This window comes from Trachurus trachurus (genome assembly GCF_905171665.1).
Source record: "Trachurus trachurus genome assembly, chromosome: 7".
NCBI lineage: Eukaryota > Metazoa > Chordata > Actinopteri > Carangiformes > Carangidae > Trachurus > Trachurus trachurus.
Window position 1 is genome coordinate 20876653 of NC_139901.1, and position 13854 is coordinate 20890506.

General features: G+C 44.8%; 2 protein-coding genes across 2 annotated transcripts; both read right to left on the bottom strand.

The window, feature by feature from the left end:
• Nucleotides 1-7711: 7711 nt before the first annotated feature.
• On the bottom strand, nt 7712-9312 carry LOC310988852 (adenosine receptor A1). Its single transcript, XM_083975638.1, has 3 exons — nt 8769-9312; nt 8156-8616; nt 7712-7992 (listed from the first exon to the last, which is right to left on the bottom strand). The coding sequence occupies exons 1-3, from the start codon at nt 9104-9106 to the stop codon at nt 7781-7783; spliced, it is 1011 nt and encodes a 336-aa protein (XP_083831764.1). The 5' UTR covers nt 9107-9312; the 3' UTR covers nt 7712-7780.
• Nucleotides 9313-11164: 1852 nt separating this feature from the next.
• Nucleotides 11165-12663, bottom strand: LOC310988854 (uncharacterized protein; the record flags this gene model as incomplete). The annotated part of the gene is made up of 4 exons (XM_083975640.1): nt 11165-11737; nt 11898-12054; nt 12250-12368; nt 12456-12663. The coding sequence occupies 4 exons, from the start codon at nt 12661-12663 to the stop codon at nt 11427-11429; spliced, it is 795 nt and encodes a 264-aa protein (XP_083831766.1). The 3' UTR covers nt 11165-11426.
• Nucleotides 12664-13854: the final 1191 nt, after the last annotated feature.

Genomic DNA, 13854 nt, shown 5'->3' on the forward strand with positions numbered 1-13854 from the left:
AGTCGTCAGTGCTGTCCCACAGCTTTGTGCCACTGCTCACGACAGTTTACGCTTCTTCTCTTTCTTTTTCTTGTCTTTCACTGTCTCACTGTCTTTCTTAACTCTTTTTCTCTGACTCCTCCTCTTTCTGTTCCCCCTCTCTCGCTACAGCATGTCCCTCCCTTCCTCTTTCTGTGTCTCTACCCCCCCCCACCACCACCACCACCCCACCCCACCCCTCCTTTTTCTCTCCTTCCCTCTTGGCAGCAGTGCCAAAGTGGGCAGGCGGACCGAGGCAAACACAGCACAGGGCAGAGCAGAGGGCGATACAAAGGCTGGCGAATTGATTATGTGTATGTTTGTGTTTTGAACTGTCCTGTGACTGTGCGTTTCGCGTGTCTCTCTCGTTTTTGATCGTAACGCAACTGCATGCACTGTGAGTCCGTCGCAAGTCTGTTTTGGAGCTGTTCTCCTTTTTTCCTGTGCACACTGTGGGTTGATACTGTGGCTTGTGTGTGTGTTTTCTGTGTGCGTGAGCGTGTGTGTTATAGAGCCGTGTGTGAGCAGACGTCCCTCTGTCACCCTGTGTACGGACAGACGCACTCACGCCAGTAGGAGGGGATTGTGGGAAGGGGGTGTAGCTCTCAGAGGGTGTGCTCTACTCCTCTCTTTTCCCTTCTTCCCGCCATCACGGCCCTCTTCTCCTCCAGTCCTCCGGCCCAGCCCGCCGCTCACATACAGGCTCCAGGTATTTTTCTTTTTTATCCTGCGACACCTCTTCCCCGTCTTTTTCACTGCCCTGTAATCTTTCTCCTCCAGCCCCTCTCGCCCTCCTCTCTGTCCTCATCATGGTCTTCCTCCTGTAAACGTGTCTATCGTCGTCGGTTGCCACGCCGCACTCCGCTCGCCGCCATTTTGGCTCGATGGACATAACAGGAGAAACTTTTCTAGAGCTCGGAGGGACCCCTCGACTCCCTGCTGACCATCCCCTTTCCCGTCCTTCCCTCGTGTCTTTCTGTCCCTCCCTGTCCTCCTCGTCCTCTCCCCCTCTCTGCTCCTGGACAGCAGGCTCTGACAGGGTGGTAAACAGTCTTTCTGTGGCTTTCTGAACAGGTGTCTCTCCGTAGACTGGCAGGAGGAAGGACAGGCCTTCTTGGTCGCTTTCTGACCTCAGAGTGTCGACCGAGCCAGGGAGCTGTTGTTGTGTGCAGGTCAGTATGAGTGTAGCTGCTGACCAGTATTGAAAAGCTGCACCCACAGGACGAAGTGAGGCGCTTGGAGGGTTTCTGTTATCATCCACAGCCGTTATGATAGGAAATACGAGGGCAATATTTACTCTGTTTCTCATTCGCTTCACACACTGTTTGCACTTTCTGCCTCCGTTAAAAAGGAAGATTGTTGCTTCACCACAGGAACAGGTGTGTTTTTATTAGTTCTATCTGTGATCTAGAGGTGGGACAGTTTGTTTAAAGGTGGCAACTGTAATGTTTGTCTGGACACACTGCGTCATCAGCTACTGTAAATGATACTTTACACTGGAGGAGGACAGAGGCAGAAATGAAACTGTGTTAGGGTCAAACAAACAGACAGAGCTGTTAAGAAAATCGTGAAGCAGAAATTGCATTTTGATGCTTTTGTGCCTCAGTAGTTCGTCAGCATTTTATCAGTAATGCCGTTGATTGTCTGTCACTAGTCTGACCTGCCTTCGCAAAAAAGTAAGTAAAAGGTAGACTTTATCTGATCGATGTGTATCTTTGTCAGCAGAGAGAAAACACGAACGCAATTCATATTACAATGTTTATTTTGATCACAGAGACACGTCAGAGGGCAGAATGACATAAAACAAAAGCAAAATATCAATGTTGTGCTTTGCGAATCAAACCAATCAGAATATAGAAAAGAACCAACAACTTATTCGATCATTGAACCTACTTTTCGAGGGGAAATTGAGTCTTAAAATGTCTGCGCATTGTCTGCATTATTAGGACTGCTTCTTGTTAGTACTGTATCTTGGTCTAAATAAGGGTTGGTGGTAAGATGGCGCCTTCGTGCCACGTGTTTAAGAAATTGTGAATATGGGCAGACCCTTTCAACATACCCCTCACAAATCTTGGGTAAACTACTCACAATTCGTCTGCATCAGCCTCTGTCACCTCAAATCACTCAGCTTTGGCACCATGCGACGAACGATATCACGAAAAAGAACCAGAGAAATCTCCTTTTAAGCAAATCGACATGTGACAGTGATGAGAGGAAAATGTTGAGAAAGAAGAAGCTGGAGAAAAATAGAGAGAACAAGGGTTACAGAGACAGAAAGAGAGGCAGGAGTGGGAGAGCTCTGTCCCCGCCCCTCTCTTATCCTCAGATGAACTTATCGTGTTGCCTCATAATGTTTCTGAGTTTTTCTCCTAGAGGCAGTCAGGCTAACTTCCTGCATTCAGCCTCAACATAGCTGATTGGTTGATATCTCGGCTGACCGGCCTCGTTTTGCAGCGAGGCAACAGGAAGTTTCTCTTCTCATGCAGGAAGCTGCAGCTGTTTCGTCCCGACATACACCACTTTGCACGCATACCCTCTGTATACATGCACACAAATATGCACGCACACCCTCTTTCAAAGGGCATACCTCTCCAAGTGTTTGCACCCGTATGCTGTATGCCGCATGTGTATGCGTGCGCATGTGCACGTATGGCCCGCTCTGTGTGACATTAGTGAATGCTACAATATGTGGGCGTGTAGCAACATGCCAGGCCAGGCATCAGAGCTATAAGAAACATCTGAAACCATGGTAACTACACATCTCATCAGCACATTAGCAAACGCATAGACAAGTAGAAAAGAGCAGAGGGGATGGAGAGTGTAGATGAAGAGGAGGAAAGGAACCTTTGATGTATATTTTCTTCATGCAGGTCATCGGCCATCTGTGTAGTTGGAGGGCATGACTAAAACACCAGCCATAGCCAATGATTGCTCTCTTTAAAAAAAAAATCATATTATGACACATTCTGTCGAGTGAGCTGAAACCAGTTCATCTACAGAAAATTGCATTACAACAAATTAACCTGAGATACCCAAGTACGGATCTAAAATTGGATGTTTCTGTACTGATTATTCAACTTTGCTCCACTTCTCGGTGTGGGTATCTATGGGTGAAATTATTGCTGGACACTGCGATAGTCAATACAATGGCTCCCCTTATACTCCTGCCTTATCTGGGTCATACTATCGTTTCATCAGACACATTGTATGTTTACCTAGCTCTTACGCCTGCAAGTCCAACATTTGTGTGTGTGCAGCCCTCTGTCTGACAAAAGGGAGAAGCCGATGGCAAAGGACTGGAAGTATTTTCATTTAATTACTATTTAGTAAATCAGGATAAGACAGGCTGAGCTTCTTTTGTGTTCACAGTTCAGGCAACTGTTGTGTGTGTGTGTTGTGTCTACCACCGAGCAGTTGTATGTAAGTACATGCATATGGCAGCGTATTTCAGTTCAGTACTGTACATATGAGCATGAGCCCTGTGTGCTTGCGTCTGGTTAATGAGGATATACAGAACATAAGAGCGGGCAACATGCCAAGTGGGCACGGAGAAGGCTCTGTGCTCCTGTCCTTCGTCCTTTAATGTAGGAAAACAGGCGTTCCTTAGGGAGCAGGGAAGGTGAAAAGGCAGGTACCATAAAATAACCATAGCGCTTTGTTAAGCCCTCTTTCTTGCATTTGCCAGTTGCCTGGACACAGTTTTTCTCTGGAGTAAGACTGGACATGAGTAAGAGGAGACATCCGTTTGTATCTTTTTTGACTGTGGGAATTCTTCATCCTGCCATTTATTGTGTGGCATACTTCCTCTGCCAACTCCAGCTCCCCCACCGCTCCTCCTCCTTGCCCACCATCACCACCTCCTTCCTCCCTCATTGAAATTCTGCCTGGCACACAGACACTGGCCATTCTTGGCACAGAGCTCAGAGCTCAGAGAGAGAGAGAGAGAAAGAGAGAGGGAGAAACACACAAGAACCTGTACCAATCGTGTACCTGTACCTCCGTTGTGTCTGTGCCAAGCATTCATCCCGTCTCGCGGACCAAGGGACCAGGCAATCCAATAGGTATTTCCCTGCCGCTGCTTCCTGCGAAAATCTGCTCCAAATTCTGACGAGTTTTGTTGGCATCCGAGTGTGCTGTGTGTGTTTGGGGATTTGCTAATTAATTTGTGTGTTTACGTCGTTTGCGTATTGGGTGAGGAGTAAATCTGACGAATCCTGCATCCTTTCACAGTGGAGGGGAGGAAGCTAAGGCCTATTGTTTCAATTATATATATATTTTTTAATTAATTTTCGCATGGCTCTTTATTCATTTATTCTCTTTGTGTATTTGGAGAGTATGCCAGGTTTAGGCTGATGTTGGAAGTTTGTAAAACTTACCAATAAATACTGGTGACATTTTTTCCACATAATTTATTCTACAATTGCGTTAGTGAGTTAGTGTATAGTTTGATCATAACAGCTTGTCTTAATTATTATTATGTTTCCCTTCTAATCTCCTTAAATGCCCTACATTTTTTGGCAGCATTATAAAATTAATTTGATGATGTTGCACAGACACAACAAATTAAGTGCAAAACGTGCTTTTAACTAATTAAAGATGAAATGCTCAGTGCTACAACTGAGAGGAGGTTATGGCAAACCCAAAAGAAGCTAACTGTAACTGTCACCCAGAGAAAGATTAACATACTCGAGCAGGAAATTGTCTCCAGAAAAACATATCCTGGTTGGTCACAGCGGAGCGGTGTTATCAGAGGACAAGAGAGGACAAGGTCCATGTTTCTTGGCTTACAAAGAATAGTGCTACTGTGAATTTACTACCATTTAGCTATAATTCTGCTGTGACAGATGCACAGACAGAGTGTCTGATAGACAGATGAGATTAACTCAATAGGCCACATTTCTGCCTTTTCTTGTCCTTTCTTCAGGATCCTCTCAGCTGCCCCACAGGCTTGAGGCACATTTATTTTGGAGCTGTTGACAGAGAAAATGATTTGCCCCAGCAGAGCCATGTGTGCCGCTTTTATGTGCCATAGACAAAGTCCACGATCACAGACAACAGCGCCCAGTGGAGCTCACATGACTGAGTCTGATTTCAGTGTTTCCAAAACAGTCGGGAGTTGTGCGGGGTATGGGACAGCAGCAATTTTTTGCAATTAACCCAGAAGCACAGAATTCCCCGCAATTAATGTTTAAATCTTTTTTTTTCTTCATTCAAGGCCATGCTCACATGTCCTGTTAAATCTTCATTACTCTGACCCATTTCCCCCAGTGCACTGTGTTATATCATTATTAGTCTGTTGCCCTCGTCCTCCAAATACAGATCCAGTCAGGGGATGTTTCTTGGCGACCAAACAGAGCTCGTAGATCTGTCACTGGCATGGTGGCAGAGTTGGGCATCATGCCAACGCACCCCCACCCCCTTCTGTCTGTCTGGTCTTCTGTAATCAGGCTAGTAGGGTCTACTGCATGTTAACTATGGGCTGGTCTGGACCAAGTCTCAGGGGTTGTGGCTGTATGCTAATTTATGCAAGCAGTGTACCTCCTAACCCTTTCTCTGTCTATCTGAGGCCTAGGTCTGGCATTTAGTCTGGCACTCATTAACCCTTCAGCCGCTGCCATGTTAACCTGCTGGCCCATCCCAACCTTTATCCCATAAGAGAGCAGTGGCTGGAGGATAAACAACACATTTCCTGATTAAATGAATGCTGCAATGGAGATCACAGAGACACTTGCACTCTGTTTTCAGTGATGCTTTTCCTTTGTGAACTTTGCAGCTGTCTGATAAGAAATGTTAGAGTTGCTCTCTCACTCAGTGCCCGTGATAGAGTGTGTCGTCTGGGTCTGTTGGCTTCATCTCAGTGCTTGGCACAAGATTGATTCTTCATCACGCTCGATAGAACAGCGGCTCTTTCTTCATCGTGAGACAGCAGTCTCGGGCAAAAACCTGAAAGGTAGACCTTATAGTGTTTTTAAGCAGACCTAAAATGGCCGATGAGCGAGACGCCATTTTGTGTTTCCTTGTTGTGTTTTGGGGGGCAGAATCCCAGCCTTGTATTCAATCAGAGGCAGCTGGTGGAAGCCATATTTGCAGGCATCTGTGTGTGTACCTCCGTCTGAGAAGCAGCAGCCAGCCTACACAGGGATAGCCCACTGGAATGAGCTCAGTTTTTGGCAAAAACGGAAACGAATTCCTGGCACAGAGTCGAGCTGTTTTTTTTTCTCTCTCTCTCTTTCGATCACATGCCAGAGTCTAAGGAAGTCAGTAAGTTGTTTGGTGGGTTTCACACATTAGTGCTCTCACTTTCCGATGTCTGCTTGCTGTTAAATTATTTGTCTTTGATTCATTTTAATGGAATGGATTTCTTCAGCTCCGCAACAACAACAACCAAAAAAAACAAAAAACAAAACATCCTCGGTGAAGATGTGCCAATATGCAAAATTTCCGTGGTAAACGTTTCTTCAAATCTTGGCAATTCAAGACTTGTTGTCATGAAGCACGAGCAGGTTTAGCCATAAGTCATGATTTTGAATCATTTCCAGGAAGCGATTTAAACGAAAACAAAGAATCAGACACAGAGATAAAACCGAAAACGAGATTTTACTCCTTTCTACGGGGACCGAATTTGAACACAACAGTCAAAAAATTTTACATCAATACACACTTTCAGTTTGATCTTGCATGTATTATACAGAAAAGACTAGTTAATTAAGATAACCTTCTCTGTCTCTTCTTCTTTGTGCCATTGCAGGAGTTTTACCTTTGAGGATCTATGCTGCTGAAGCAACATGGATGCTGTCCTTGGGGCTGAGGTAGTAGATTGAATAGTTGTGGGGTTCTCTAACCTCTTTTTGAGATAACTATACAATCTACTGTCTTTCCCAAGGAGACAGCTGAGTCAGCCACTCGCCGACTGTCATCTCCAGATGGGCAAACATGTTGTCCAAACAAAACATATGCTTGCGGCAAATGAAAATAATGCATTGTGACAAGCATTGTTTATTTTGTTTGCTAGAGCAGAAAAGAACTCGGTGTCGTGCTCCCGAACAGGTGAACTCGTGGTGCGCTTGATTTGGGCTCTGTCAGGGTGAGGTAGTAGGTTGTATAGTTTGGTGGGTGGGATAGCACCCTGCTCAGGTGATAACTATACAGTCTATTGCCTTCCCTGAGGAGCTCACTGAACACTCATCAGTACCCAACTCTCAACACTGAGCATCACATTTTATTCTTTGACATCATAAAAAAAAGGACCAGGTACATATCTGCTGCAAAGCGTTAGTGTTGAAATGCTTTCTCCTGTCACATGACTTGCTTAAATATATGTACATCTCAATAAAGTTGTACTTGCTTCAAATCGGGTGTCCAAAAATCAGTGAATGAGATCTTGAAATCGCCTGTTGTCATGCACTGTACTGCCTTCTGATGGTGCCATGGTTTGTGTACATGAGCAGCTGTTGAGTTTGTTAGTGTCGGGCACCCTCTAGTGGAGACACAGGAGACAGGAGCTTTCAGCTAAAATAAAGTTTGCAGATCACGGATTGGGCGGCCGAATGCCATGGCGGACTGGAGTCTGCAGGGTTTCATTCAAACCAAACACTGCAAGGGAAGATTTTATCGCAACATGCCTGCGATAACTGCTTCTCAACCTACAAGGTTTCCTGTAATAAAACCTTAAATGGTTGTCGGACACAGTCAAATTTTCATGTGTGTCCCATGAAGTCAAACCTCAAACATCCTCCACTTTAATTAATCCCGTGGTGTTTTGTTAGGGTGTGGTCTTCCCTCCTGATCCACATGTCTCCGTGCGATTGGCTCGGTTGCTTGTTATTGATCCCCGAACTCGCTTGTCCCCATGGCAACAGTTTAGCCTCAATAGAAATCTCCTCCATATTTGACTGTAGGCCTGCTGGATCTTTGGGATGCGGTAGGCATACACCACAGGGTTGATGGCTGAATTGGCATGAGACAGGAGAATACCTGGAAAATGGGATTTTTCACAGTCAGATCTGGTGGGTATTGTGAACTGAGATAACATCCTGTATTAAAAAACAAAACATGCAGAACAGTGTAGGGGAAATGCAAACAAGTCTCTGAACAAGCTGCAGTCTGTGCAAGGACTAGTAAAGTTACAGTCACCTGCCTGTATAGAGTGTCCCTGGCGTGACAGCTTGAGGACCGTGAAACAGCAGCAGACAGTTCATCAGGTGCAGAGGAATCCAGCAGCTGGCAAACAAAATGAGAACCAGAGCCAGGGAGCAGGCCAGCCTCTTCTCCCTAAGCAGAGAGGCCTGGGCCTGGGGACAGCTCTCCTTTAGACGGCCCTGTAGGCTCCAGAAGATTCGGACGTAGAGGAGCGTCATGACCAGCAGGGGTGCCATGACACACCCCAGGAAGTTGAAGTAGACCATAAAGGGGAGGGAAATGACAGAGAGGAAGGTGCAGGGCGGAGAGGTGAAGGAAGAGGAAGATGTATTGGTGGAATCGGATGTTGGGGTGTAGTTGTGCCAGCCAAACAGAGGTGTGAACCCCAGCAGACAGGAGAGTATCCAGCACACAGACACAGCCAACCATGTCCTCGTCTGTGTGGCGATGGCTTTGTATCTGAGAATAGGGATAAAGAGGGATAAAACAGAAAGAAGCCAAAGATGAGATAATTTTTTTTACATTTTTTTAAAAAACAAATTGAATAAGGAAACATGCCACCCACATAGCTTTTCTGGCTGTAAACCAGTGTTTCAGAGTGAGCACCTCACCTGAGCGGTGTGTGTAACCGCAGGTATCGGTCCACGGCGATAGCCAGCAGCGACAGCACAGAGGCCTGTGTCAGCACGAGCACCACACAGCTGAGAAGCAGGCACAGGTAAGGGGTCAGACTCACCCAGCCATCCAATACCACAGCCAGGGGCACAGCAGCCACACCCACTAGGAAGTCGGCCACTGCCAAGGAAACCAGGAAGCAGAAGGTCGGCTCCCGAAGGGAATCCCGGATACCAACGCACACTGCACACACAACCAACACATTGCCAAAGCAACAGGCCACAGCAATCAGCACTTCAAGTACTGTGTAAATCACCCAGCTCAATTCAGCCATGGCAGAGGATGGAGAGCAGGGAAGACACAGGGATGTATGAATTTTGATCGAGCAGGTTTCCACGACAAGTGCAACAGAGACGGCAGAGAAAAATCCAACATAATCCCGAGTTCGTTCTTCACATAGTCTATTGCTTCTTTCAACTCTTGGCTTCAAATGACCAAAACAAGTCCCAAGCAGATGCTTTTTTATATGCGAACACGCACGCGCTCACGCCTGCATGCACAGGCACTCCATAGAGACACCATCTGTAAATCATCACTGAGTGAAAATCTCTTTCTCACAGTGATAAATGTGGCTCAGTAGCTTCAGAGGAGAGGACCTCTGATCTAGCCATGTCACATTTTTCAAACAAGAGGTGAAAGACTCACTTAGGTAATGGTAGAAGTCACAAAGCTATAGTAACGTGACTACAATGTAAAAGTACTGAAGCAAAAATGCAAAAAATAGCTCCATCCAAATCTTAAAGCAGAAGTGAGTGATCCGGTCGTTTTCGTTAATGCTGCGTTCCAGGCCGGCTTTTGAAATCATAAATTACAGCTTCAAGTCACAACTTACGACTTTGTAGCGTTCCAGGCAACCCACTCATGTTTTTCCGACCTGTTTTACCGGTGAAAGTCACTATAACGGCCACTCGTAACGTCCGACCCGTGAAATCGTACCAGTACGTCTTTTTGTACAGTCTATGTACCAGATCGAACTGTACGACTTCACAGGTCGGAAAAAAACGAGTTTCATTGAACGCACCATAACAGTCCTCGTCCCTACGTCACCACATTCATGGCGTCCCTTGGCTGCACACACAGCCCTGCATGCCGTTCTCTCTCCTCATTGGATAAAAACTGTAGGATACGATAAATGTTTTCTACTCGACTCAGAGCAGAGCAGAGGGACTGACAGACCCGTGTTTCGGTCCAAACACTCTATGTAAGTGATTGCTGTCGGAAGATATAACTATTTAAGACTTATATTAACACAAATATATCACTTACTTCTGCTTTAATCTCCACCTCTGGTTATATAGTGTCTTTTTATTTGTTGGCAGGATTACACAAAATATACTGAAGGTAGAAGCCATTAGATTTTGGGGCAGATCTGGATGATTTATTATGAGTTTGATTTGTTTTTCATGTTAAGTGAATGTCTCAGTTAATTTTAATTACTTTATACAGTAGGTGCAACAGCATCACATTGTATAATGTCACATGTTAATTACAACAGCTGTTGAGAGTCACGGTGAGGAAAAGGTATGTTCATAAAACGGAAAACAAGTCAGATTAAGTTTTTGTTAAAAGTTAAACTTCAACATTGGCAAGTACCAGAACTATAAACACTGTGTATGTGCCCGACAGTCAGGACTGATGGTGTACTGTATGTGTGTCGAATACAATGTAATATGTCCCTGTGTCATTTGGTTTTAAACATATATGTGTACGACCTCATTATTTGACTATGAAAATGAAGTTAATTTAGCTTTTTAAACAAGAAAGTAATACTTTCCAGCTACCGTGTGTGTGTGTGTGTGTGTGTGTGTGTGTGTGTGTGTGTGTGTGTCCAGTGTATATGTTTGTGTTTTGTTACTCTGTGTGTGAGGGGACTTTTTAGATGTTACTGATTAACAGGGCTGTGTTGAGCGGCAGTTTTTCAGTGCATACTTGCTTTGCATACACTTTTGGCTGTGTGTGTGTGTGTGTGTGCGTGCATGCATGCATGTTTGCTTCAGTTTATGAGCACATCTGTATTTGCTTGGCAGATATGCACTACAGAGTATGCCTTTGTTCTTATAGGTAGATGGACAGATAGATAAACAGATACACAGACAGACAGAGATATTCGGACGAGACTTTCTGATTTATTTAATCTAAAAAAAAGATTTGAACACAAGTATGTTTCACCACCTAATTTTAAAGTCTGTAAAAATGATCTTAGATATCCTCAAAACAGAAAAATAGAAAAACATAACTTTTTTTTAACAATGATTCAAATTCTACTTATGAAGTAGATTATGTAACAACCTTTTAGATTTACATACTTTTTAATACCAGCTGACTTATCACACATCACCTACTGTACTGTATGCCTGGAGTCTGTGTCTTCGTGTCAGTATAATTTTCAGTTCACAAACTCCATTATGTTCTGCTACTACAGAGAGTTCAGTGTGTCATCATCTGGCTTCTCAAATACTCAGTATTCATTTGTTCCCATGTGTCAAAATCAGCGTCAGTACAAAAGGACATTCAAGCAACATCCACAGCAATTTTCTCTGAATGGCCATTAGCCCATTGAATTTCTCTGCTTATGTACTCTTCCATCACACCTCTTACAGTGTATTAGAGTCTCCTTGTAGGCCTCTCAGCGTCTTCTCGTCGAACCTATACGTGAGCTTCCTCTTCACCTTCTGAATCTCGCCCGTGCGGGAGTAGTTCCTCAGCGCCCGTGCCATCTTCTGATACGTCATGGGCTTGCGATTTCCCTTTCGTCTGCCCCACAGTTGTGCAAGCCGCTCCTTGTTTTGGGAGGAGAACTGAAAGGTGCCAGAGGAGGACTGGACCCACCAGATGCAACTTCGCATGGATGGCGTCTGGAGCATCTCGAACAGGAACTGGAACAAACGCTCCTTCCTCTTTCCTGCTGAGGAGGAAGAGGATGTAAACACAAATACGAGGTGACGATGATTCATTCAACTGCGTACGTGTGAGATTGTGTATATTTTTACTCTCTGGCTGTGTGTTGATCAAGTACTGGACACTTAGGAGTTTTGTTTTATACATGTGTGTGTGTGTGTTCGTACCTGACAGTGGGGCCAGAGGGAGCGACTCTCCATCCTCTCTGCCTCCTCTGTCTGATGAAGGTGATGGGGAATCTTGGTATTCCTGGTACTGAGAGCTACTGGACTGGGAGTCTGAGTCAATGTACGCAGGTGCCTCATAGGAATATGCAATGTGTCCCTGAAGAAAAGACGTATAAAACACATAAAATGTTAATCATTCACAAGTGTAACCATCTTCAAAAGTCATGTTTAAAGCTAATCAAATTTCTTGTGTTAGTTTAAATTCAGCATCACAGTGAAGCGTTGTAGTGCCCAGCGATGAAAGAAGTAATTAAACTCTACTTTATGAACAGACTGAGGTTCTTGAACTCACCCATTGGTTGTCATGGGAACTAGGCCAGGCTAGAGGTGGGGCCTGCTCTTCATACTCCTTGCTGGGAGTGTGAGAGCCACAGTGCCACTCATACGCATGCTGACCTGACCAGCTATTCTCTGCAGAGAAACGGGTCAAACACACGGTCAGGGAAGAGCTGTAGAAATATACAAATGCCCAAACACTGTCAGCATCGTCACGCCTACCTATGATCCTGGTGGCCTGGTGTGTGTGCGTTTGTTGGCCCACGGTGCTCAGAGGGGATGTGGGTGTGTGTGCAGGCTGGACCTCTAGTGAATGCTCCTGCAGGTACTCCTCGATGACCTCCAGGTCCACTTCGGGGCAGGAGGATTGGGCCACTCCAGTCCAGCCCCCCCGACCCGCACTCAGCCTGATCTCAGTCACATAGGCCATCTGACAGAGGCAGAGCAGGACAACAGCTGTCACCAATCGTTAACAGGTTTTAACCTTGGCATGTCTGTTGTTAGTGATGCTGTCGGGCATGGAACATTTTCTATGAATGGTGGCATTTATCTGGTGTCAGTCATGGCCTGAGGTGTTGTTTTTATCAGACCTCACTGTTTTCTCTCAGGATAACCCATTGTTGTTTTGTTGTGGTGCAACAGCGGTGCTGTGGTGCATCACACATGCACAGTGAATGATGTTGCCGGGAGATGTGAAGATTTTAAATGGGCTTCAACTCGTCTATTGAGCTTCTATTTTCCATCTGATAGGTGAAGCACGGATGGCTCACGTACAGAGATGATTGTTATTATTTCATAAAGCATAGTTTTGTCAAACTGCACACATCAGTGACATTTACATGCTGCTGTGGACTATATGAACTTTAACCTGAGCACTAGCTTTGCATTGTACTGTTTGTGTCTTGGAAATAAGCCAGCAGTAACACCGTGACCATGTTTGTTTTAGTTTGACTAGCAAATTTATGCAAGTGTTTGTGTACCATTCACATGCCAGCGTTGTGTGGTTTAGCTGCTATTCTTAAAAATAACCTTTTTCCCTAGTAACATCAGTTAGAGTTAAAATATATTTTTAGAGCAGGGTACATCTGGTTTGATAAACAAAACACTCTTTTACAAGTCATGGGTTGACATGATAAAATAACAAAATGACTCCCAGAACCCCTAACAAAATGACTAAAAAAGACTAGTTTAAAATAAAAAATTGTATCAGACTCACCGTCTCCATTTCTGCCAACATACTTGAAGGACAATCTGTGAGAGAGAAAATATTGTCATGAAACACCAGAATTAAAGCTGTAAAACAAAATTACAACATGAAGAGAGAAGTGAAAGATGCTGTCACGCATACTTCTCCAACTTATCAGACGCTAGCAGATGATCATATGACGACAACATACAGTCAGAGACTGAATGAATGAACACAATGAAGAAGAAGTGAGCTGTACCTTGTTAAGTCCAAAGTGTACTCTGGGTCTGGGTCGATGCAGTATTATCCTCAGGCAACAGAGAGTGGAGACATAAGAATGTGAAAGCTCACCTGTGTGATGGTGATGATGACCTGGACCTCACCTCTCTTATATCTTTGCACATTTTTGGCCAAGCCCCTTTACACAAGAGTGGG